We start from the raw sequence: 24,005 nt of genomic DNA on the forward strand, positions 1-24,005 counted from the left end.
GACACAAAAGTGTAAAAATTAATTTAATATCTAATAATAAAAATATTATATTTTTTGAGGTTTATTAAGTATCATTAAAAATCAAGGAATAAAGAGGATACAAAATAAAAACCATGTGCCCATGGCTGGTTAGCCATTTTCAAATTTTCCCCACCTTACCACCATCACTACTCATGCTACATCATGCAAGAAGAGAGGATGTGGGAGGCATTACTGCCAGTTAAGTACCAAAAACATGAGCTCACCAAGTGGAGACACAGGAGAGGTTATAGGGAATTCTGGGAAATACCAAGGACTTCTGGGGAATGAAGTCTAGGGTTCAAAATCTTCATTTATACAAAAAGAAGTTAAAAAATCCAGCTGGGATCATAATGAACCAGAGAAAGGCAATGACCTTTTGGGGTTAGACCTAATTCATTTAATCTTAGAGCTTTGGTGTGGGTGGGGAAAAGTCATGGCTTCCATAGGATGTATGGTTGGACAAGGAAGAAGCAAAGAACAGAGGAATATGATAGTGATTCTAGAAGAGGAAAATCACCCAGTTTGTTAAGAAGAGGCTCAGTAAGGCGACTCTAAGAGGAAGATGAGACAAATGGAGAAAACAAGTCTTTATTAAGTGCCTACTATGTGTCAGGCACTGTGGTAAATCTTCTTCCATTTGATCTTTAACAATATTGGATAACATAATGATCTCCACTTTACAGCTGAGACTGAGAGAGGCAGAAGTTAAGTGACTTGCCCAAGTCACACAGCTAATATGTACGACCAAATTTGAATTCAGGTATATTCTACATTCAATTCCCAGTATTCTAACCACTGCTACACCTACCTGTCTCTAATAGAGAGCTATCAATTTTAATGGTATCTATGTCTGCTACAAGTCTCTAATCAACCTAAAATTTCTTGGTAGAAGATTTTCTTCTTGCTTAATAATTTTGCAAAGATGACAAAGAAGGGAAAAGAGATGCAAGGAGATAGATATGCTTAGACACTGTTGGTGGAACTGCTTTGTTGTTCAGCCATTTCAGCTATATCTGACTCTTCATGACTCCATTTGGAATTTTCTTGGCAAAGATACTGGAGTGGTTTGCCAGTCCTTCTCCAGTTCATTGTACAAATGAAGAAACTGAGGCAAATGGAGTTAAATGATTTGCTCAGGGTCACATAACTAGTAAGATCTAAGGCTACATTTGAACTCAAATCTTCTTGACTTCAAGCCTGGTGCTCTATCCAATTTGCCACTTAGCTGCCAAGCTATGAAACTATTAAAAAAAAAGTCTAACTTTCTGGAAAGCAATTTGGAATTAATGCTGGAAAAAATGACTGAAACATCTATACTGAGAAATCCAGCTTCTAGGGATAGACTCTGAGGAGGTCAAAGATAGAAAGGTCTCACATATTAAAACACAGGAGCACTTTTTGTGGTAAATAAGGACTAGAGACAAAGCAGATACACACCGAATGGGTTAAGGGGGGGGAACGCTAAACAAATTATGGCATACGAGTTGAATGGAATATTGCCATGCCGTGAACTTTGAATATGAAGAGTTAGAGAAATATAGGATAACTTATATGAACAAATAAAAAGGAAGAAAACAGAAACAGGAAATATATACTTAACTAAACAAAAAGAACCCCAGCCTGAATGCAATGTAATTAGAATGCATAAGTGTGGTTCCTGAAAAGAGTTGGAAAAATGCATTTTCCTTACATCATTGCCAGGTTGGGGGATCATAGGAGTGGAATATTGTGTATTTTGCCAAATTGGTCAATTTATTGGTTGATTTTACCGAACTATTTTTTTTTTAATATCTTTGTTTTCAGGGAAGGCTTACTGAACAGGGGAGAATTTTTGGTAATAAGTGTTATGTAAAAACAAAAGCATCAGGAAAAAAGAATCCTTAACAATCATAGTAACTATTCTCAGAGGGACAAAAAGCTTAGTCTTGGCCTAAGACCATATTTCATTGAGCAGTAGAAAGGCCTCATATGGGTTTGATCAGAGTATTTGGATCATGCCTCAGTATTGCTGCCAAGAGAAAAATGTTCAGTTACCACCGTAGCCCTGGGGACAGTTTGTTCCCATAAGTGTTCCTGTCCACCCATACCAGTCTGTAGAAAGCTGACAGGTCTGAGATCATGAACAACACAAGGAGACTCTTAGGTGCACCATGTACAGAAAAGGAATCATCTTTAGGGTCAGTGTTTAAACCTACTCCTGTACCAATAATGTACCAACTCTGAGAGCTTTCAGAGGCTGTCAGTGCATGTTGATGAGTTTCTAGTGATGAGTTTCTAGTTGCAAGACTTATTTGCATCTTTATTGTCCTTTCTAAAGTTTTAGGGGTTTTGTAATAGATCAGTGGATACAAGCATGGAGAATTACTGGTGTGGAAACCCTCTTCTTGGCTATCCAACGAGCGTTAGAATGTGGGCACTGAGACATTGACTTGTCCCTGGTCACACCTCTAGTATGTCAGAGGTAGAATATGAACTTAGGGCTTTGACTCTGAAGTCAGAAGATTTAAGACCGACCCCTTCATCCCTTATATCAAATGGCCTCTCTTTTTAAGCATGTTACATTAAGGGAAAATGTTTTTCCAGAAAGTCTGAATCACTGTCCTTAGGGAGAGAATATATCAGAAAGGATGCTTCCTCAACAACTCAAAATTTAATCCTAGTGCAAACAACATGGAAATAGGTTCTGATCAAGGACACAAGTAATACCCAATGAAATTGCACATCGGCTGCGGGAAGGGTGGGAAATAAAGTGAGTATTGTAACAAAAAAAAAAACAAAAACAAAAAACAAACAAAAAGAACTCAAAATTTACTGTGATTGGATCCTTAAAAGTACCACCATATTCTTGGTTTGAATCATCATTGATGGAGCTTGATCTCAAATAGGATTATAACTTGGCTCTTTGCAATTGTGGCAAAGCAAGTGAATCTCTGGAGTTCCCAAACTGGAATGGAAGGGAAACAAGACCATGGAGCCAAAGGTGGGGAAGCCGCCATACTAAGTCTAGGTAGTCCTGATTTTAAAACTTGTTTCCTATGAGGCCCTTGGCCACTATTCTTTAGAATCATAGAAGTTCCAAGTGGGACAGTAACCTCAGGGGCCATACCCTCCACAATGTCCCTGAGAAGTGGACCCAAAGGGAGAACCCATTGTTTCCCAAAGCAGTATAGTCCAGGGGGAAATCTAATTATTTAGTAAGTTTTATTTTATTTATTTATTTTTTAAAATTTATTTTAATTTAAATTTAATTAATTAATTTATTTTAATTATTTAGTAAGCAAGTCTAAATCTACAGCTTTTCTTAATTGTTGCAATTCTAATTTTGCCTTCTAAGGCTAATTATGTTCTTATATCATTTATAATAGAATGTACAATATATGGCATAAACCATATCATGTATTATAATTTAGTATAACAATATATAGCATATTACAATGTTATATGCCAGACTCTATGGATCTCATTTATCCTTTTATCCCTTAGTGTCTCGTACCTCTTTGGGCTAGGACCAGATCTGAGATTTAAAGATACAATTCACAATTGTCAGAGTTTCTTTCATGATTGTTACCTGGCTCTATGACTCAAATTCCTAGAGAGCTTCTTGGCCAACCAATGGGTTATGGGTCTTGTCCAGTGTCACACAGGATGTGGTCGAGGTAGGTCTAGAACCAAAGTATTCTTGGCTTTAGGGATGACTCACTGTGCACTACACAATGCATGGTGACCACTTAATTTTTTAAGAATTAAAATTTGAGGGGGCAGCTGGGTGGCTCAGTGGATTGAGAGCCAGGCCTAGAGACAGGAGGTCCTAGGTTCAAATTTGGCCTCAGACACTTCCTAGCTGTGTGACCCTGGGCAAGTCACTTAACCCCCCATTGCCTAGCCCTTACCACTCTTCTGCCTTGGAACCAATACACATTATTGATTCCAAGAGGGAAGGTAAGGGTTTAAAAAAAAATTAGAATTTGAAAATTCTAGTAGTGAAAGCTGTCAATCAGAAATGAGGCTTAAAAATCAAGACTAGGATAAGCATTGTAATATCCTACTAATTCCAAATAGACTCAAAGCAGAGGTCCATAAACTTGAATTTTAAAAATATATATATTTTACATTTGATAACATAATAGCTTTCCTTTCCATTTCCATTTCTTTGAACGTCATGCTTTTAAAAACATTATTCTGTGAAAGGATCTCTGGGTTCACCAGATTGCTTAAGGAATATTTCATTTAAAAAAAAGTTCAGAACCCCCAAGTTACCATAAAGAGGACAGAAAGCTAAAGGCTCACAGAGAACTTCAATATTATGAAATTAATTAAAGCAGCCTTGGGGGCAGCTGGGTAGCTCAGTGGATTGAGAGCCAGGTCTAGAGATGGGAGGTTCTAAGTTCAAATCTGGCCTCAGACACTTCCCAGCTGTGTAACCTGGGCAAGTCACTTGACCCCCATTGCCTAGCCCTTAACACTCTTCTGCCTTGGAGCCAGTACATAGTATTGATTCCAAGAGGGAAGGGAAGGGTTTAAAAAAAAATAATTAAAGCAGTCTCTATAGTGAAACCAACAAGCTTCTCTGAAATGCAGACTATCCATAGTTCAATGGAGACGCTGGCTAGCACCCAAACCCCCACTTAGAAGACATTAAAAGGCAAGGTAAATAAATAAGAATTTTGTTTAATAAAATAGCACAACAAATAATTTAAGTATGTCCCTTTACATACATGTTCCAGGAAATGGATCAATGGAGCAAACTTTCAAACAATACATTAAAAGAATGCACAAAAGTGGTTGTTTTGTTTTTAATAAAGCATAAAAAAATGAACAGTACATGCAATCTGGAGTATATTCCTTTTAGTGAAATACCTTTAATGCTAAATTCTACTAGCAGAATTTCAGTCTTGAATAAGTGGTTCTTGATATACCTAAATGTTATTATTCTGATAAAGCAATTAAGGCTGAAGTGTTTCTTTCTTTCCCTATTCCCCGACTCCAAATGAAAGAGGACCAAACCATCTGCCAATCTGCTTGGAATAAACACCCATATCTATACAAGTTGGGCTCTTAGATGTTGAGACCTAAGACGTATGTTTGGGCTTTTCCAGAATAGTAGCAGCCTCCTTGTCCAGGAAGGGGTTTTTTAGTCTTTTACTTTGGAAGAGAGCTGGGGAAAGGGAGGGAGTTGTGTCAAGTCCCAGAGTTGGCAGTACTGCTCCTGTGGGTATAGCCCCATAACAGAGCCTTCATGATATCAATAATCCAAGGACCCTGTGAATCCTACAGGATCCTGTTCTCCCAGGAATCCTGCAATAATCAACCCTGAAAATACTAAAGAATATTTCTAGAGTGGTATTCACCTACCTATCCTATTAGACTTGCACCCTGAAAAAATCCATAATCTAATGTTGTATACACAGCATGTTTCCCAAAGACAAAGCACTGGTTTCACTCAATCATGCCTGGTGGAGTCAGGATACTGGACAGTCATTGGGCACTTGTTTCCAAGGATTTGCTGATGCTTTGGTGAGCTGCAGACAGAAGAAGGGAAGAGTCAACTCTAAGACTTCATTGGAGTTTCCATAACTAAATATTTAGCTTTCTTTGCCACTTCTTAGGAGGAATGTCATTGTTGGACCCATTTTCCAGGTTATCTAGGGGGTACAGTGGTTAGAGTGCCATGCCTGGTGTCAGAAAGACCCTCTCTCCTTTCCCACGTTCAAATCTCACTTCAGACACTAGCTATGTGACTTGCTCGGGATCCCACAGCTGTTAAGTGTCTGAACTCTTGGCCCAGCTCTATGTACTCTTTCCACTGTGCTACCCAACAAGGTAGCACACTCCTATAATCCCTGCTCCTGGGCAGGATGGGAGCTGCTGCATTGCTTGAGCTAGGAGTTCCTAGTAACAGGAAGACTAGAGAGCCAATGCAGTGTCCACACAGTCTGGCACCAACACGGGGAGGCTAAGGATTAGGGGCATTGAAGTAATCAACAATGGGTTCAAACCCATAGGTGGCCATTTCACTCCAGCCTAGGTGAAATGTCAAAACCCAGATTCAAGGGAAAAAAGGCACTAATCAGCCAAAGCAAGTCTTTCTTTGTGCTAAGAAAGGACTGTTGTACCCCATGGAGAAAAGAGCTACAATGGCAATATCCTCAAGCTGCTAAGTGTCTGTCTTCCCACAAAGACCAACACGTGCCCTTGAGGGAACATGAAGATCCCATCTGAAGTCAGTTTTGGTGGAGTCAGGAAGACCCGAGTTCAAATCTGACCTCAGACACTTACTGACTGGGTCACCCTGGACATAATTTAACCTTTGTTTGCCTCAAGTTTCCTCATCTGTAGAATGGAGATGATAATCGCACCTACCTTCCAGGGTTGTTGTGAAGATCCAGTGATATATTTGTAAAATGCTTAGTATAGCTTCTGGCATGTAGTAAGTAACTACTAACTACTAGTATTATTTTTCTGCTATTTTGGGTTTATTCTATCCTACTCTTAAATGGAAGAGTAGATGATGACAACCTTGTGAGATCTCAAAAGGTAAAGAAGCCCACGCCATAGTATATTCTCCATATGGCCATAAGAAGACACCTTAGCAATGAACCTGACTAGCCCTGGAGACACCATTCCCTTTATTTACTGCAAGGGGAAATGTAAGGAACCAAGGCGGTCTGGGGAGAATGGGCCCCTAGGCAGGGCAGGACATGCTTCATACTTCCTTCCTTCTTAGATCTTCTCCATAATCGATAGGAATCAGTTAAGTAAATCTGATGTCCTCATTTATTTGATATATGCGAGGAACAAACTGAAATTGTCATTGAGATTGAGCAGAACACAGCAGAATGAGGACTTGAGCCAACAGTGTGAGGGGAGGCACCTGCATCCCTTCAGGATAACCCTGGAACCATGCCAAGGGCTGATCATAGTTCTGGAAATTCAAGTCATCAGTGGACTGTGGGATATGGATCCTCAAGGCTTATAGGGAATGAGCATGTGTGTGTACACACGCACACACACACAGAGTGCCTTGTCTTGTATTAATATTTAATATGTACCAGAAACAGTACTTGAATTTCAGACCTCCTGAATCGCAGACCAGCTCTATCTAATACCTATTGATTTAGAATCTTGAACCCTAGAGACTACATTTCCCACAATCCCCCTTTGCTTTTTCCTGTTTGTGCGTCTCCTTCTGTGGAGGGAGTTTTGAGTTTCTTTTTCAGATCGACTTCAAGATAAATATTTAATAAATATTAAATATAATACTTGGAGTACTGGATATTAATTTTAATTTTTATAAATACCATGCTGCCTGCTGCTTCTCATTCTATATATTTAAAGATACTGGAAGCCATTAGGGGGGCCACTAGGGAAGCAATTGTTCAAATAAGGAGCTTAAAACTCCTCAATTATTTCACGAGTCAATTTCCATCCTCATCTCCATTCTGACTCAATAAGGGGAAATACCTACTGAAACCAGCTACCTTGTATAACATGACTCTCCCCTCATCTACCCTCCCCTCCAACATTTCATCTACTCTCTCTGTGCCTAGAATACATTTCCTACTCACCTCTGCCTCTTGGAATCTCCACTTTCCTCCAAAATTCCACTCAAATGCCATCTCCTACCAGGAAGCCTTTCCTGATCACCCCATGCTGTGAGTGCTTCCTTTCTGAATTGTTCCTTTGTATTTATTTTGAATATCCTCATATATGTACATGTTGATTCCATAAGCTCCTTAAAGGCAAGAAATTTCATTTTTGCCTTTGTTTTTCCAGTGCCTATTATGGTATGTTGGAGTAGCGAGGTGGCTCAGTGGACAGAGCTCTGGGCTTGGAATCAGGAAAACTCATCTTCCTGAGTTCAAATCCAGCCTCAGACATTTACTAGCTGTGTGACCCTGGGCAAGTCACTTAACCCTGTTTGCCTAAGTTCCTCATCTGTAAAATTGTCAAAGGAACAAAATGGCAAATCAGTCTAATACCTTTGCTTAGAAAACTCCCAAATGAAGTCACAAAGAGTTGGACACTACTGAAAAACAATCAAACAACAACAATATAGTGTATGGGACATTAAAGGTGCCTAATAAATGTTGACTGATTATGAAATTAACTAATGGATAATTGATCATTGTAAATGTAAAAATTAATATATAATAACTCCAAATATTATATTTAATAAGATGTATTAATAATAACTAAAATAGAAAAGCTAGAGTAAAAAGGGAGCTAACTCAGCAGTGCATGAGGGAAAAAAGAGAGAGAGGGAGAAGTTATCAAAACTTAGATACAAACATGACCAAGCAACATGGAGAGAGGAGAGGAATTCTGGGAAATACTAAAGGAATTCTGGGGAATATAGTTCAAAGGTACAAAATTTCCACTTATACATCATAGACTTAGAACTAGAGTGGGTTTCACGAAGGACTCTACACATAGTCTTTCCATATAAATGTGGAAGTGACCCAGCTGAGATGAAAATTTCTCCTGGCCTTGATATTTGGCATGTTATAGGAAGCCCCTGGTCCTTCTGGAATTCTTAATCATTTTTGTGTCAGGGACTCCTTGGAAAGTCTAGAGAAGCCCATTTCTCAGAATAAAAATTGTAAATGCATAAAATAAAACACCTAAGATCACAAAGGAAACCAATTATTACAAAATAGTTAAACAAATATGTTTTTTCTTAAAAACACAGGCACAAAAAATAGACCTGATCAAAAGGGATAGAGAAGGTAAATATAGTCTGTTAAAAGGGAGTATAGACAATGAGGAAATATCACTAATCAACATGTATGCACCAAATGGTATAACATCCAAATTTTTAATAGAGAAACTAGGAGAATTGAAGGAGGAAATAGACAGTAAAACCATATTAGTGGGAGACTTGAACCAACCACTATCAAATTTAGATAAATCAAACCAAAAAATAAACAAGAAAGAGGTAAAAGAGGTGAATGAAATCTTAGGAAAATTAGAGTTAATAGACATATGGAGAAAAATAAATAGGGACAAAAAGGAATACACCTTCTTTTCAGCACCACATGGCACATTCACAAAAATAGATCATACACTAGGTCACAGAAACATGGCACTCAAATGCAGAAAAGCAGAAATAATCAATGCAGCCTTTTCAGATCACAAGGCAATAAAAATATTGATCAGTAAGGGTACATGGAGAGCCAAATCAAAAATTAATTGGAAATTAAATAATATGATACTCCAAAATCGGTTAGTTAGAGAAGAAATCATAGAAACAAAAAACACAGGCACAGGGGTAGCTAGGTGGTTCAATGGATAGAAAGCCAGGCCCATAGATGAGAAGTCCTGGGTTCAAATATGACCACGGATACTTACTTCCTAGCTGTGTGACCCCTGGCAAGTCACCGAACCCCAACTGCCTAGTTCTCACTGCTCTTCTGCCTTAGAACCATTACTTAGTGTCAATTCTAAGACAGAAGGGAAGGGTTAAAAAAAAAAAGTTTATAAGCACTAAGTTAAGGACTCTTGATCTAGGAAGTAATAAGGAGTTGCATATTATATGTATATTTTTTAGTCCTCAAATGAGGAAATTACATTCTTATGTTAATATTTACCTGAAAGAGAACCAATAGTTGGTGAGGCTGGAGAGAACCACATAACACACGCTAAGAGTCCCGGACATGGCTAGTGATACGAAACCCAAACCACACAGCACACACAGCAGAGTGAGGCCACCTATAGAAATCACGACTCCTGGAGGGAGAGAGGAGAGATGCCAGTGCTGAGAGGGCTCAAGCAAGTTACAAGTACCCTGGGGGGTCCCAATAGGACACAAAGTTAGCATCAGTTTCTTTACTGGTGATTTGGCCTTCGTCAAGGGGTTTTTGGGGTTTCGTATCCCCAGTGTTTAGCAAAATGGCTTATGCCCCAAACTAAAAAAAACAAAAACAAAACAGAAAAAACCGTAGTCAATAAGGGGCAAGTTTAGTGACCAGACTTTACCCCGGCCATTAAGGCAGAGGGAAAGATGAGCAAGGAAGGCAGAGTATCCAAATGAATACTTTGTATTTCAGATGGCAAGAACACTTGCCATCTGAAAAGCCTAGAGCAATTTCCAAGCTACCTTCCAGAGAAAAATAAAGAAATAAATCATAGAACTATCACAGAGAGGGATAAAGTCCACTCTTCAAAGTCAAACAGCTAGGAATTGGTACTTAAGGATTCCCTCTTGACAAATAATTTCTAATTTGCATTAAGAACTACATAAGAGAAAGATAAAAGAACAAAAGGGGGTTCTGAGCTTAGTCAGAAGCATTTGGTCTAAGAGATTTTGACCAGAACAGAAATAATATTGCATATAATAAGTACTCAATAAATGTTATTCATCTAAGTGGTCTTGGGCACAAGGCACTTAACCTTTGGACTTAGTTTCCTCTTCTGTAGAAATGAAGGTATTGAGGGGGCAGCTGGGTTGCTCAGTGGTTTGAGAGTCAGGTCTGTAGACAGTAGATCCTGAGTTCAAATCTGGCCTCGGACACTTCCTAGCTGTGTGACCCTGGGCAAGTCACTTAACCCCCATTCCCTAGCCCTTACTCTTCTGTCTTAGAACTAATCACAATCAAGAACACATGTGATACCCAGTGGAATCACGTGTCGGCTACGGGGGGTGGGAGGGAGGAAAAGAAAATGATCTTTGTCTTTAATGAATAATGCATGGAAATGATCAAATAAAATACTATAAAATTAAAAAAAAAAGAACTAATCACAGTAGTGATTCTAAGATGGACGGTATGGGTTTAGAAAAAAAATAATTAGGATGTTGCATTAGACTTCCCTGGCTTCCTTGAAGTTCCAACTAAAATCCCATCTCTTACAGGAAGCCTTTCTCATCCCCTCTTGATTTTAATTTCTTCCTCAGTTAACTGTTTTCCTTTTTATCCTATACATATAGCTTGATTTGTATATAGTTTACAGCATTTGTCTTGCCTATTAGACTGTGAGCTGGAGGGCAGAAACTGTCTTTTGCCTGTTTGTATCCCCAGGGCTTGGCACAGGGCCTGGAACGTCAAAAAAACAATAAATACTGACTGACAGTGATCTGTAATACTTCTTCCAACTCTACGTCTAGGGTCCTACAACCCATTTTATGGAGATAAAAGATGAAATACCTTCCACTAATATAACCCCAACACAGGCAGCCAGAGACATCAGGACCACAAGCAGCAGGAAGAATCCAACAGGGATGGCAGATACCATAAGGAACATCAGCAAGGTTAAAGCAACGAAAGGATGTTTATCGAGGTACTGACCAATGGCAGAGTTCATAAAAGCAATCACCTGTGGACAAAGCAGAGCACAGTTACAGCTGAAGTCAGAGGAGAGCATCCCGAGGCCTTTCCTCTGATATTCCTGGCATGATTCTACTCCAAAAGAAGAGTCTGGGTAAAGAGTCATCCAGAGTGTGAGTGTGGAATGTCCTGATGGACGTGACAAAGCCAAAAAGACAAGTCTAAAACGAGGGCCAAAGAGAGGGTTTGGGGTCTTCTGAGGGAACATGGTGTAAAAATGGAGATTTGAACCCCAGACTTCAATCCCCAGAAGTCCTTGGCAGTTCCCAGAATTCCCTATAATCTCACCTGAGTGCGAGATCACAATTTGTATTTAGACTGACTGTACCGCCTACTTGCTCTACCTAGCAGACAAGATGCAGCAAGTAGGTTGTACGTGTTTTCTTATTTTGTATTTCTTAATTCTAATAATCTTTAATAAACCTCTAAAAATATACTTTTAGTAGAGAAACTCAATTTAATTTTTACAATGGGATGGCTGGAAGCAATGATTTCATCCATGAGGTAATAATTATAAAGTGCCTCCCACAGTACTTGGTACATAGTAGGTGTTCTATGAATGTTAGCTATCATTATTATGCGGCCAGTTTGGTGGTGCAGCGAATAGTGTGCCAGGTCTAGAGTCAGGAAGGCTCATCTTCATGAGTTCCGATATCATCTCAGACTCTTGCTCCTAGGTGAGCTCTAGGCAAGCCACTTCACTCTCACTTTCTTCATCTCTAAAATGATCTAGAAAAGGAAATGGCAAATTATTCTAGAATCTCTCCCAAGAAAATCCCAAAGGGAGTAGGACATGACAAAACAATTACGTGGGGAGCTCACAGTATGGAAACTCCCTCTATCTATATTTACATCCATGTGGGAAATTTAGAGTATGAAAACACTTTCCACACATTCTAAGACAGAAGATAAGGGTTTCTTAAAAAAAGTTTGATAAATGCCTTTTCATTCATTCACTTATTCAATCATTCCTTCATTCAATACAAGCTGACCCAGAGAGCCTCTGAGCTCCTTTTCTTTTCTTCTTCTTTTTTTAAACCCTGAAGTCATAGAATTAATACTGTGTATTGGTTCCAAGGCAGAAGAGTGGTAAGGACTAGGTAATGGGAGTCAAGTGACTTGCCCAGAAAGATCTTTATTATGCGTGGATCCAGAGGGAGATCAGATCTCCCATCCTGGGCCCCCTGCATTGGGGGAACAGGTATTTTATATTCTATATCTGGTCTTGCCTCCAGCTTGTCTTGAACCTGGAGGGAGCTCAAAGGGAGGCTGTCTGCCCTTCAGCCTGAATTTCTTCATCAATATTAAGAAAGGATTAAAAAAACTCAAACTATTCTTTGTGCTAGAGGGAAGAGGATCTCTAAGATCCCTACCAACTTGTTGGCCAAGTGAGAATCCCAGATCTTGGGCTTGCTTGTATCCACTTCTGAATACATTTAAGTGCTTTTCTGGGGCAACACCTTTGGGGAGGCCATTCACTAAAGCAGGGCAGCAGAAAAATAGCTTGCATGTAGCATTGCTTAAATTATTTAAAGATGGAGGCCAAATCGAAACCATAGAGTTTTCACTCAGGTTGGCAACAAAAGGAGAATCAACACAGAGGCATCTAGTAACCAATGACTTGTCATAACCATAAGCCCTATTATCTTGGGGCCACTTGGGGGTGAGAGGGGGAGGGAATGATTAATAAACCATCTCATATTACCCTCCCACTCCCTTTTCCTTTGACACCTTACTTTCCAAGTAAAGCAAGGTCTGCTTACTTCTCCACAATCTCCATCATCCTGCCCAAGTATTGCCAAATATTTTGTTTGTTTTTTATTGTTGCCATTAGCAAAGAACAGCCAAATTACCACATGCTGTCTCTTGAATACCACTGATGTCTGGCACTAATACTAAAGTGTTTCTCCAGGAGTAGTGATAGGTACACTCTCCAAAGTTCTCCTTGCCAAGAAAAGGCATTTGTGGCATCTGCCTGGGTTGGCACAGGGTTAGAAAGAGATGGTGGGATTGAATTTTACCTCCCGCCTTACTGCCAGCTTTACAATTGTTTACAACACAGACCCTGTGACAAAAACAAAGCTTTTTTTTTTTTAAAACATTGTATGTGAATGTCAGAAATTCCCACTTGGATCAGAGAAGCTTCATTCTTTATTTAGCCCAGAATTTTGGCTCTAATAGTAGCAGCACAGGATGTTTGGTGGGAGAAAATAGTAGTTTTCTTCCATAAGTTCATCCCCAGAAAGAATATAACCCAAACATCCTTAAATTTTCCTAATATTAGAATTACAGATTTTTCTATTAAGAAAAGCATGCTATAAAGATGAGAGCTGGCCTTTTGAGTCAGGAAGCATAGGTCCAAACCCTGTCTCTACCCGCATCACCACAGGCAAGTCAATTAAACCTCTTGGTACATACCCCTTTCCCCCTTCCCACTTTGCAGCATGTCTCTAAAGTTATTCTTTGTAGAAGTACTGACGTGTGTTGGTAGAGGCTGTTTTCAGACCCAAAGATGTCTGTGCCAAAAAATTTTAATGGGCTAGAATATATCTAAATCCTTAGTTACTAAGGATTTACTTAGTTTTACTAAGTTACTATTTTTTAAAAAATGGAAGTCAGGGGGGCAGCTGGGTAGTTCAGTGGATTGAGAGCCAGGCTTAGAGATGGGAGGGCCTGGGTTCAAATCTGGCCTCAGACATTTCCCAGCTGTGTGACCCTGGGCAAGTCACTTGACCCCCATTGCCTAGCCCCTTACTGCTCTTCTACCTTGGAACCAATACACAGTATTGATTCGAAGAGGGAAGGTAGGGATTATAAAAACAAACAAACAACAAACAAAAAAACAAAAGCCAGGCCTGGAGATGTGAATTCTGGGTTCAAATCTGGCCTTAGACACTTCCCAGCTGTGTGACCCTGGGTAAGTTACTTGACCCCCATTGCCTAGTCCTTACCACGCTTCTGCCTTGGAATCAATACACAGTATCGATACTAAAACAGAAGATGAGTTGTAAAAAAAATGATGCAGACAATGACTGCTGGGTGAAATGTACAGAGGGGGAATTTTGTCATCAGGTCTCAAATCCTACCTCAGATATATTTCAGTTGTGGGGCCACAGGTAAGTTACTTAATCTCTTAGTGCCCTTATGTGCTCTTGAAGATAATTAAATTACAGACAAGCCAGTGATCAGACCCAGTAGCCCCAGAGCTGGGGCTGGAGTTAGAAAGACCTGTGTTTACAGATATTTCAATCAATCAATCAGTCAATTAATCAAGCAACATTTACTAAGCAATTGCTGGAAAACATAGTACTAAAGTGGGGATAAAGAAGCAAAAGGCAGTTCCTGTCCTCCAGACACTAGCTTTGTGACCCTGGCCAACTCACTTAATGTGTTGCCTCCGTTTCCTCATCTGAAAATGGGGATGATAGCAGCACCTACCTCCCAGGGCTGTTGTGAGGATCAAAAGAGATGATATTTGCAAAGTGCTTAGTAAAGTCTACCATAAGTACTATATATGTGAAGTATTAATTATTGTTGTTAATATTTCATTGGAAGTAGGAGTTTCCCCGCATGAGATCTTTTTTCCCTTTCCCTTCCTTCCCTCTCTTCCTTCTTCCCTTCCCTCCTTCCTTCTTCCCTTCCCTCCTTCCTTCCTTCCTTCCTTCCTTCCTTCCTTCCTTCCTTCCTTCCTTTCTTCCTTCCTTCCTTCCTTCCTTCCTTCCTTCCTTCCTCTCTCCCTCCTTTCCTTCCTTTCCTTCCTCCTTTCCTTCCTCCCTCCCTCCCTCCCTCCCTTCCTTCCTTCCTTCCTTCCTTCCTTCCTTCCTTCCTTCCTTCCTTCCTTCCTTCCTTCCTTCCTTCCTTCCTTCCTTCCTTCCTTCCTTCCTTCCTTCCTTCCTTCCTTCTTTCCTCTCTCTCTCCCTCCCTTCCTTCTTTCCTTCCTCCCTTCCCTCTTTCTTTCCCGTATCTTCTGTCTTAGAATTGTATTATCTCCAAGGCAGAGGAATAGTAAGGGATAGGCAATCGGGGTTAAGTGCTTTGCTCAGGATCACACAGCTAGTAAGTGTCTGAGGTCACATTTGAACCCAGGTCCTCCTTCCTCCAGGCCTGGAGCTCTATCCCCTGTGCTACTTAGGAGCCCCAGAGAGTTCTTCCACACTAATGAAATCATAGGATTATACCCAAATTAGAAATATGTGTATGTATGTGTATATTTATTTATGGATCAATAAATCAATAAGCATTTATTAAATACCTACTATGTGCCAGGCACTATGCTGAGTGCTAGATATACACACACACACATATTTACTAACACAAAAATATTGGTGTCATTTATATGTTGTATCCATCAAAGTGCTATGGAAAGTAAAGTTTTCTAAACCTAAGGGTTAAAGCATCTCCAATTTATTCTTCCATTTGTGTCCCAACAAATGAAGGAATACCCTCAAGGCTTCTCATCCCTAGAAATGGCAGAACCAACAACAAACACTGGTCCTGAGTCATTTCAGAATTCAGCAGCTATTTAGTGAGTTCCCACAGTTTAGCTCCCCAGAGAGGCAGGTCTTGACTGGTTGGTACTTATGAGGACAGATCCACCCTCAGATAAGAGGTACCAGCAGGACCATTAAGTGTTCATCCCTCAAATCTCCAGGTCAGAGGCTACCATATAAAGAGGAGGAGGAGGAGAAGTCCAGGATGATGAAGATACCTCATTGCCCATCACCCACTCTTTTCCTACTGTTTCTTCCTCACTGACAGATGGAGGTAGGGAGGAGGCAGGGTAGCTCTGTGGTAATGAACTGACAAACTTACTCCCTAAAATAAAGATCTGATGCTTTTTCTTTAAAGACCACCCTGTTCAAGAAGGAAACAAGGGGGCACCTTAGAAGGTTTTTCTACTTCAGTTCATAAAAGACACATAAAAATGTCTTAAATACCAATAAAGACAGGAAGAAGCTGAGGATCAGGATGGTGAACCTTTTAGAGACCGAGTGCCCAAATGACAACCCTCACACTGCATGTGATTCCACCCCCACCCCAGAGAGGGGAGGAAGTGCTCCCATTGGGCTACTGGGCAGAGGGATGGGTCATGTAAGAAATGTCCTCAGGTGTTATGGAGAGGGGGAGGGGAGCAATCCCCTCAGACACATGTGCCATAGGCTCACCAACACTGGGTCTATGCCAAAGGAAGTGAATGCTTTTAAAATTATTCATGAGCATGGCTCCAGGCAAAAAAGTTACAACCAAGTTTCAGCTCTACTTATGTAGAGCTTCCACATGGATTTCCTTAAATTTTTGAAACAGGGAACACATTTTGGAATCAGAATGTGAAAGACAGAAATTTGTTTTATAATATTATATAATACTAGCACAACTGCATATTTATAATACATTTCATTTTCCTTGCCTTCTCATTGAATGGAGAGAAAATTTGGAAGGATGAGTCTTAGTGCTTACAAATAATTGTTTTCATAAAAAAATGTAGAGACAGTGTGAATCTTAAAATTTCTCAAACTCTACCTTGGAACATTATGGTTATGGTTAAGGTTATTCCCCATTTAAACAATGGAGGTACTTGATCAGGAATGTATTGGGAACTTTAAAATTACTCCACTCATACTTAGGCACATTTTTGGGGAAGATAAAGTTGTAAAACTCCTTAGTGAATAATGAAGGTACTTAACTCATACTTATAGTGAGGTCAAAACTGTAAGCTAGTCTATTTTTAGATCTAATGCAAAAGGGTGCTAAGTACCTATGAAGGTCAAATTAATCACTAAAAGGTCAGGCAACTTGCAAGGGGCAAGCTTAGCAAAGAGGTGTGAAGTACTCAGAAGATATAATCTACCCAGAGGAGGTAAGAACTAAAAACTAAGAATGGGTTGTCCTAGGAAAAGCGCCTACTGTGATTGGTAGGCGTAAAAATTTAAGGGAGGTGACACAAGAGAAATTTTTCTTTAAAAGGAAGGAACTGGAGGGCTCTGGAAGTAGTTCAGCTTTGGTAGCTGAATTGGAGATCAGGAGTCAGAGGAGGCTGCTGGATCTCTGAACACTAGAGTTTTGCTTAGAAAGATCTTGTGGTGAGTGAGTAAAGACTGACTTAGTTTCTCTCTTAAAGAGAAAGGCCTAGGCCATTTGCCCTAGCCTTTTCCTACTATTTCCTCTTACTCTCTTTTTCTTTATTCTTAGTCTCTTTCTCTTTTCTTAATTCCTTCTTTTATATTAATTAAAATTTCCATTAAACCCAGCTGACTTGGGTATTTCATATTTGGGAATTTTTCCCATGGCGACCACTTATTTTTGATATAAAATCAAGACGCTAAAAATTATCTTACCAGTATGGCCAAAACCTTACAGTTTGGCCATTTACACATTTTCGTGGTCACAACAGTCAACTCTTGATTCTTCAGGCTAATATCAATAATTTTCATTTCATTTTTTTTTTAACCCTTACCTTTCATTTTAGAATCAATACCATGTAATGGTTCTAAGGCAGAAGAACGTTAAGGGCTAGTCAGTGGGGGTTAAGTGACTTGCCCAGGGTCACACAGCTAGGAAGTGTCTATGGTCAGATTTGAACCCTCATCTCTGAGCTTGGCTCTCAATCCACTGAGCCACTTAGCTGCCCCTGAATTATTCTCATTTCTATGTAGTTCTTTGTTTACAAAGCACAACCATCTACCAATAGGCAAAGTCTAAATTGCAGACTTCTGGTCTCACTTCCAACTTGGCCCCTCTAAGCTATTATCCAGGATAGCAACTCCTGTGGAGAAGGAAGCAGCCATTTCCACCAACAATCTCAAGACTTAAAATATTTGTTTCTAATAATCCACAACATGAAAAATCAGTTAATTATTCTCTAAGGTGAGAGACTACTGAGTGGCATTGTAGTACAAGGCAATCAATTAATCTATAAGCATTTATTAAGTGTTTACTCTATGCTAGCAACTGAGGAAACTAAGAAAAAGAAAAAAAGGGGTCCTGTCCTTGAAGATTCTGCTTTTTAATGGGATGAGCATTAGACCACATCAGGACACCTTGGTTCAAATTTTGACTCTGACACATAGCTATTTGACTCAGCAAGTCATCTCTTTTCTCCAAGCCTCAGTTTCCTCATCTGTAAAATGGAGATAATACTAGCACAATCTACTTCATAGGGTCTTCATGAAGATCCTTGAAAACTTCTAAGCTATAGATATATATATATATACACACACACACATATATATAAAATGTTGCCCCCCAAAAAGAGGATTGTACACATGAAGTGAAAGCTGTTATCTTGTCTGCAGTTTAGAAACCTTTAGAGAACGCTAAAAACTGCCCCTGAATGTTTAGGGGATGTTGGGACTTACTTGTCTATTTGGATATTCTCACACTCCATTCTGGATCAGACCATAAATTGACTGGCTGACCAAGAGTCTGTTACTTGATGAATTCCACTGTGTTTCCTGGCTAACCTGACCCCATCATGCTGAAATTTGAAGAGTGGGTAGAAAATGCCAAATAACTATAATTTACCAACTGCTCCTTTCTTGGTTTATCTCTTTGCCTTTGAAAGGGGATCAGTTCCTTCTCTTTGTGTGGTTGCATTAATAACAGCTAGATGTGTCCCCTTCTTACTCCATTAACTTCTGGTGATGGACTAAACCATCCATCCATACTTGAAGCTGAACCTTTTTGCTCTCTAGGGTGCTGCTTGTGCAATAATTGGTAAATACCTCCATAAACCCACGTGTTTAGTCATTGTAGAATGACCTCAAGAAATCAGTTCAAGCTGAATATGGGACTCTAAATCCCTCCAACAAAAATAGTGCTTCCTGAATACAATGCCAGTGTCATGCTACTAGAATACAACAAAACAAGCTAAAGATAGTTCACATTTATAGAGCACTTCCTTATTTGATCCCTGACCTTGGGAGGTAGGTTCTGCCAATATAATAGATAAGGAAGCAGTGATATAGAGATGTCACTTAAGTCAATTCAAAATAAATAATGGCGTCAGAGCTCAAAGCAAACTCTTATTCCAAGTTCAGGTTATTCTCAGTAAAGAAGGGATAAAGAGTGGACCCATGATTTCATTCACATTAGAGCTACTGGAGGAAGAACATCCTTCGATCAAAGCAGGTCAGCACCTTCTTTGCAATTTATGCCCCTCAAGAGTGGCCTAGAACATTGAGAAGTTAAATGACTTGCCTAGTTCCAAAGCCAATTATGTATTAAAGGCAGAACTTGAACTCAAGAGTTTCAGGCTCCAAGACCAAAACTTTCTATTTGATATATATGCCATTTTTTCAATGTTTCTACATTAAACCACACAACCAGTTTCTAATCATATCAGCCTCTCATTTGGAAGGTTCTGCCTCATTCACAAGGACCTAGCCTATAATACAAGGAGGGAAATTACAAACCAGATTGTTTTAAATAATCCCTTAATTTCTGTTTTAGTAATATCTCTAAAACAGAAGGGTAAGGGGCTAGGCAAAAGGGATTAAATAACTTGCCATGGGTCACATAGCTAGTAAGTATCTGAGGCCAGATTTGAACCCAGGACCTTCCCACTGTAGGCCCGGCACTCTAAAAAGCACATACTTTAAAGAAAAGAAAAACTAGATTTGAAATGAGAGAATTGGGGTTCAATTCTGGTACTCTTTAAGTGTTACTTCTCTGGTGCTAAATTTCTTCATTTAAAAAGTGATGGGGCTGGATTAGCTCAGTGGTTCCCATGTAGTGGTTTGTAAACTCATTGGTAGTTTGAATCTATGGTCCAACAAATCACCCTAAAAATTCTTTAATAAAAACATTAAAAAGTTCTTTAAGCAGTAAATATTTATGGAATATCATGAGTAGCAATATTAAATTATCCTGGAGGAGGTTGTTGCTGCTGTTAAAAGGAATTCATGGAACAAAAAACATTGGGAACTAGTAGTTTAGATGATCTCTTAAAGTTCCTTCCAGCTCTAATGCCTATGATAAAGAGTCATGTTCTAGCACTGGGCAACCTGCAGATGATTCCAACTCACCTTGGAGTTGCTCTGGATGGAATCGATCAGTGAAGCTAGCTTCTTCTGCAGCTCCTGAAAATCTCTGGATGTACTGGGGGTCTCCATTTTCACCATCCTTCTTTCCTACCTGCTCAAGCTTCCTCAGAGAGGTGGAAAACAAAATAACCCAACTGTACTTCACATGTCTCTGTTTACTTCTTGCTGCAAGAGGCAAGAGAAGAAAGAAAAGCAGTTCTTAATCCATTAAGGGTCTGCAACAAATCAGATCAAACAACTCTCGATGCTGAGCACCTCTAAGGTCCTCCTTTCCTCTGTGAAGGACCTAAGGGAACATTTATACTGACACTGATTCTCACCCTTTCTAGACTCTGCCATAATTTTTGGGTGGCTGAGAAACGAGAAAGACTTCCCGTGCCATACTACCTATCTGGGTACTGGATCTATACCATTTTGAATTGCATTCCAATTGTCTTATGTACTCAGGTGTTTTTTTAAACCCTTACCTTCTGTTTTGGAACCAGTACTAAGCACCAGTTTCAAGGCAGCCCTCAGTTTTCTCACGTCTCTCAAAACAGATTGTGGAGACAGCTAGGTGGACACTTCTTACCTGTGTGGCCCTGGGCCAGTCACTTAACCCCAACTGCCTAGCTCTTACAACTCTTCTGCCTTGGAAGGGACAGAAGGGAAAGTATTAAAAAAAAAAATTGTGTCACCTACCGCACTGCCAGAAGGACTATGTTAGCCTTAAATGGTAGGTAATCAATACAAACCTATTAAGAACTGAACTGACATAAAAACTGAATGGCACAAAGGTGAATGAAGGCTAAAACTATACTCATCTGGCTTTCTTCTCTATCTCCAAGTAACCCAACTGGCTTGGAATAGCAACCCGAATATGATCTTATCTAAAGTCCTGTTCTACCCAAGTGGTTTCCAGGCTTATTTAAGATTTATCTGATTTCTAAAACACGAGTATTTATTATTTATATCTCATGTGAACTAGGGACATTTAGTACAGTAATTTACTACAGTAAAGCAAAAAAAAAAAAAAGACATTTATAAAGTAGATACTCCCTTCTTGTGTATCACACCCAGATTTTCTTTCTTTTTTTTTATTCCTTGCCTTCGGTCTTAGACTTGATACGAAATATCAGTTTCAAGGCCAAAGAACAGTAAGGGCTAGATAACTACGGTTAAGTGATTTCCCCAGGATCACCCAGCTAGGAAGGGTATGAAGTCACATTTGAACCCAGGTCCTCCCATCTCTGGGCCTGGTTCTCTAGCCATCTAAACAACCTAGTTGCCCTTCAAACCTAAATTTTCAAATCAGGTCTGCCTAAAACAATTCTGCAATAGCTGCAGATTTAGGGACTCCGGATTGGTGTTGTTTATCTCATTTCTGCTTTAGGAAGCAGCCATCCTTGTTCTTCACAGGATAATTTTGGAGGGGCTGAGAAATGGGAAAGATTACATCAATTCAGCTTTCCTCTCCCCAGCTGCCACCATGCCTATACCCAAACCAACATCAACTCCCTCCTCTCCTCCCTTTCTAGGGCTGCTTATTACTCAGTCATTTTAAACCTTTTTTTGTGTCACTGACCTCTTTGCCAATCTAATGAAGCTTGTGAACCCCTTCTCAGAATGTTTTTAAATGCATAAAGAAAAACACAAAGAAAAATAATTATATGGAAATGATTTCATATACGCACACAGATATATTTATGCATTTACATATGCAGAAATATATACATGCACACGTTTAAGTATGCATGGGCTAAATACAGGAGTATTTCTCTCTACTGGTGTCATATACATGCAGCTATATTTTGTATATTTGCATTTACATGTATATGTATAAAAACAATTTCATGGACCCCAGGTTAAGCAGGCCTGGCCAGGCCATTTCATCCAAAAAGAAGGAATAAACCCCAGCAGCTCCCACAGGCAACAACTCCAGACAAATCTGACGCTAGAGTTCAAGGAGGGAAGCCAACCTCCTACTCTCATTTCTGAGCCCCCAAATAAATAAAGTCTCCCCGACTCTACGCTTCCCCTGGGGCCAAACTGTCACCCTAACAACATTCTAATCCAGAGCTCCGAACCGAGACTGGACTGAACTGGCTTGGGGAGAGAAAGGGTCTCTCCAATTGGGAAAAGGGAACTAGGGCTCCCTGTTGTACTCCTCCCTTCTTAGACCCTCAAACATCAGTATTTCCTCCTTCGCAAGCCTCAGACCCAGTTCGGGGCTTCTTGGTTCCCAGAGCGCCTCGAAAGTTAGGGAGCAAGAGAATCCCAGGTCCTCTATGGGCCGCCGGGAGAGAGAAGAGATTGAGGGAGCATTCACCCCTTTCTTACTTAAACACCATTGTATGCGTATCTTGCGGAGGGAGAGAGCGGAGGCACCCAGCGATTTCCCCCCTCTCCCGGGCTCTCCCTTCCCCGCTCAGAATCTCAGGACTCTCACCTGGTCTGGATTCTCTCCGCAACCCTAGCCGTTCCGGACCCGGCTGCCCACCCTCGTTGGCCAACGGAGCAGAAAACGGAGGGCAACCCGGGTGCGCGTGAAAGGAAGCGGAGAGGCAGCAAAGAAAAGAGAAGCCGAAGCCAAACGCACGCACGTAGTGGGCGGGAGCTGGGTGACAGCCGGCCCCGGCTTCTGTCCGGCCCCTTCCCCGCCCAATCCGCCTCCTCTGGTCGGCACCGCCCCTTCTCTCTTGGGTCTTTTCTACGAGTCCAAGAAAGGAGCTCCACCCGAGCTGGAGCAGCCATCGGTTCAGAGGAGCTGTGGGCGGCCCCGGGCGGAGCGTAAAGCTGGAAAAGAGAGTGCGCGGAGGAGTTGGCGAGGTTTGCAAACAGCGAGAGCCTGTGGAGAAGCTGGGATGGAACGAGTCCAGGGGAGATTCAGCTAGTGCTCATCGAGGACGGTGGTGACGCGTCTGAGCAGGACGACTGGGGAGTTTGTTCTGCTTCCTGTTTATGCCCCGGCAGTCCCTTTCAGTTCCCTTCTAGCTGGGCTTCTGTCATGAAACCACAGTACCAAATAAGTCCCTAACTAATAAGAGTAGTATTTGTTTTAAGAGAGAACGGGGAGGAGCCTAAGGGAATTCTTCTCGAATGGGAAAATTGTGAGCCCAGATGTACCTCTCCCAATGGAGAGTGCGTGTGTGCCTAGTCAAGAAACATGTTTTAAGTACCTACTTCGTGCCAGGCACTGCTAAACTCTAATACAAAGGAAGGTAAGAGACAGACCCTACGCTCTCCCAAGAGGTCACAATCTAATGAAGGGGATAACTCGGTGCAAACAAGATAAAGACAGAATAAATAGGAGATAATCTCAGGGAGAAGGCATTAAGATTAAGGATTTAAAAAGGTTCCTGCAGAAATGGGATTTTAGGGGAGAGCTGAACAAAACCTGGAAAGCGGGGCAGATCAGAGATAAATTCTAGGTGTGAAGGTACTTGGAGTCTATTATCAGCAATGCCAGGATCTAGGACAACTCCAAGGGACTCCTGACAGAAAAAGACTTTCCCCTGCTAGAGAAGGATCAGAGGAAGTCTGAACAAAGCATGACATTCTTCACTTTATTTCCTCCATGATTTTTTTCTCTAGCATGAACTATATGTCCTCTTTCACATGATAAACATGGAAATATGTATTG

General features: G+C 40.5%; 1 protein-coding gene across 2 annotated transcripts; it reads right to left on the reverse strand.

Moving 5' to 3' along the window:
* Nucleotides 1-4,673: 4,673 nt before the first annotated feature.
* LDAF1 (lipid droplet assembly factor 1) lies at nt 4,674-23,289 on the reverse strand. 2 transcript variants are annotated; one of them, XM_056806546.1, is made up of 5 exons: nt 22,812-23,289; nt 20,366-20,548; nt 11,163-11,331; nt 9,609-9,747; nt 4,674-5,540 (listed from the first exon to the last, which is right to left on the reverse strand). In XM_056806546.1, the coding sequence occupies exons 2-5, from the start codon at nt 20,459-20,461 to the stop codon at nt 5,462-5,464; spliced, it is 483 nt and encodes a 160-aa protein (XP_056662524.1). In that variant the 5' UTR covers nt 20,462-20,548; nt 22,812-23,289; the 3' UTR covers nt 4,674-5,461. The 2 variants fall into 2 exon arrangements, with proteins under 2 accessions (XP_056662524.1, XP_016279359.1); XM_016423873.2 differs by lacking the exon at nt 22,812-23,289 and adding an exon at nt 22,703-22,811.
* Nucleotides 23,290-24,005: the final 716 nt, after the last annotated feature.

The sequence above is a fragment of the Monodelphis domestica genome, chromosome 7 (assembly GCF_027887165.1).
Source record: "Monodelphis domestica isolate mMonDom1 chromosome 7, mMonDom1.pri, whole genome shotgun sequence".
Classification (NCBI taxonomy): Eukaryota; Metazoa; Chordata; class Mammalia; order Didelphimorphia; family Didelphidae; genus Monodelphis; species Monodelphis domestica.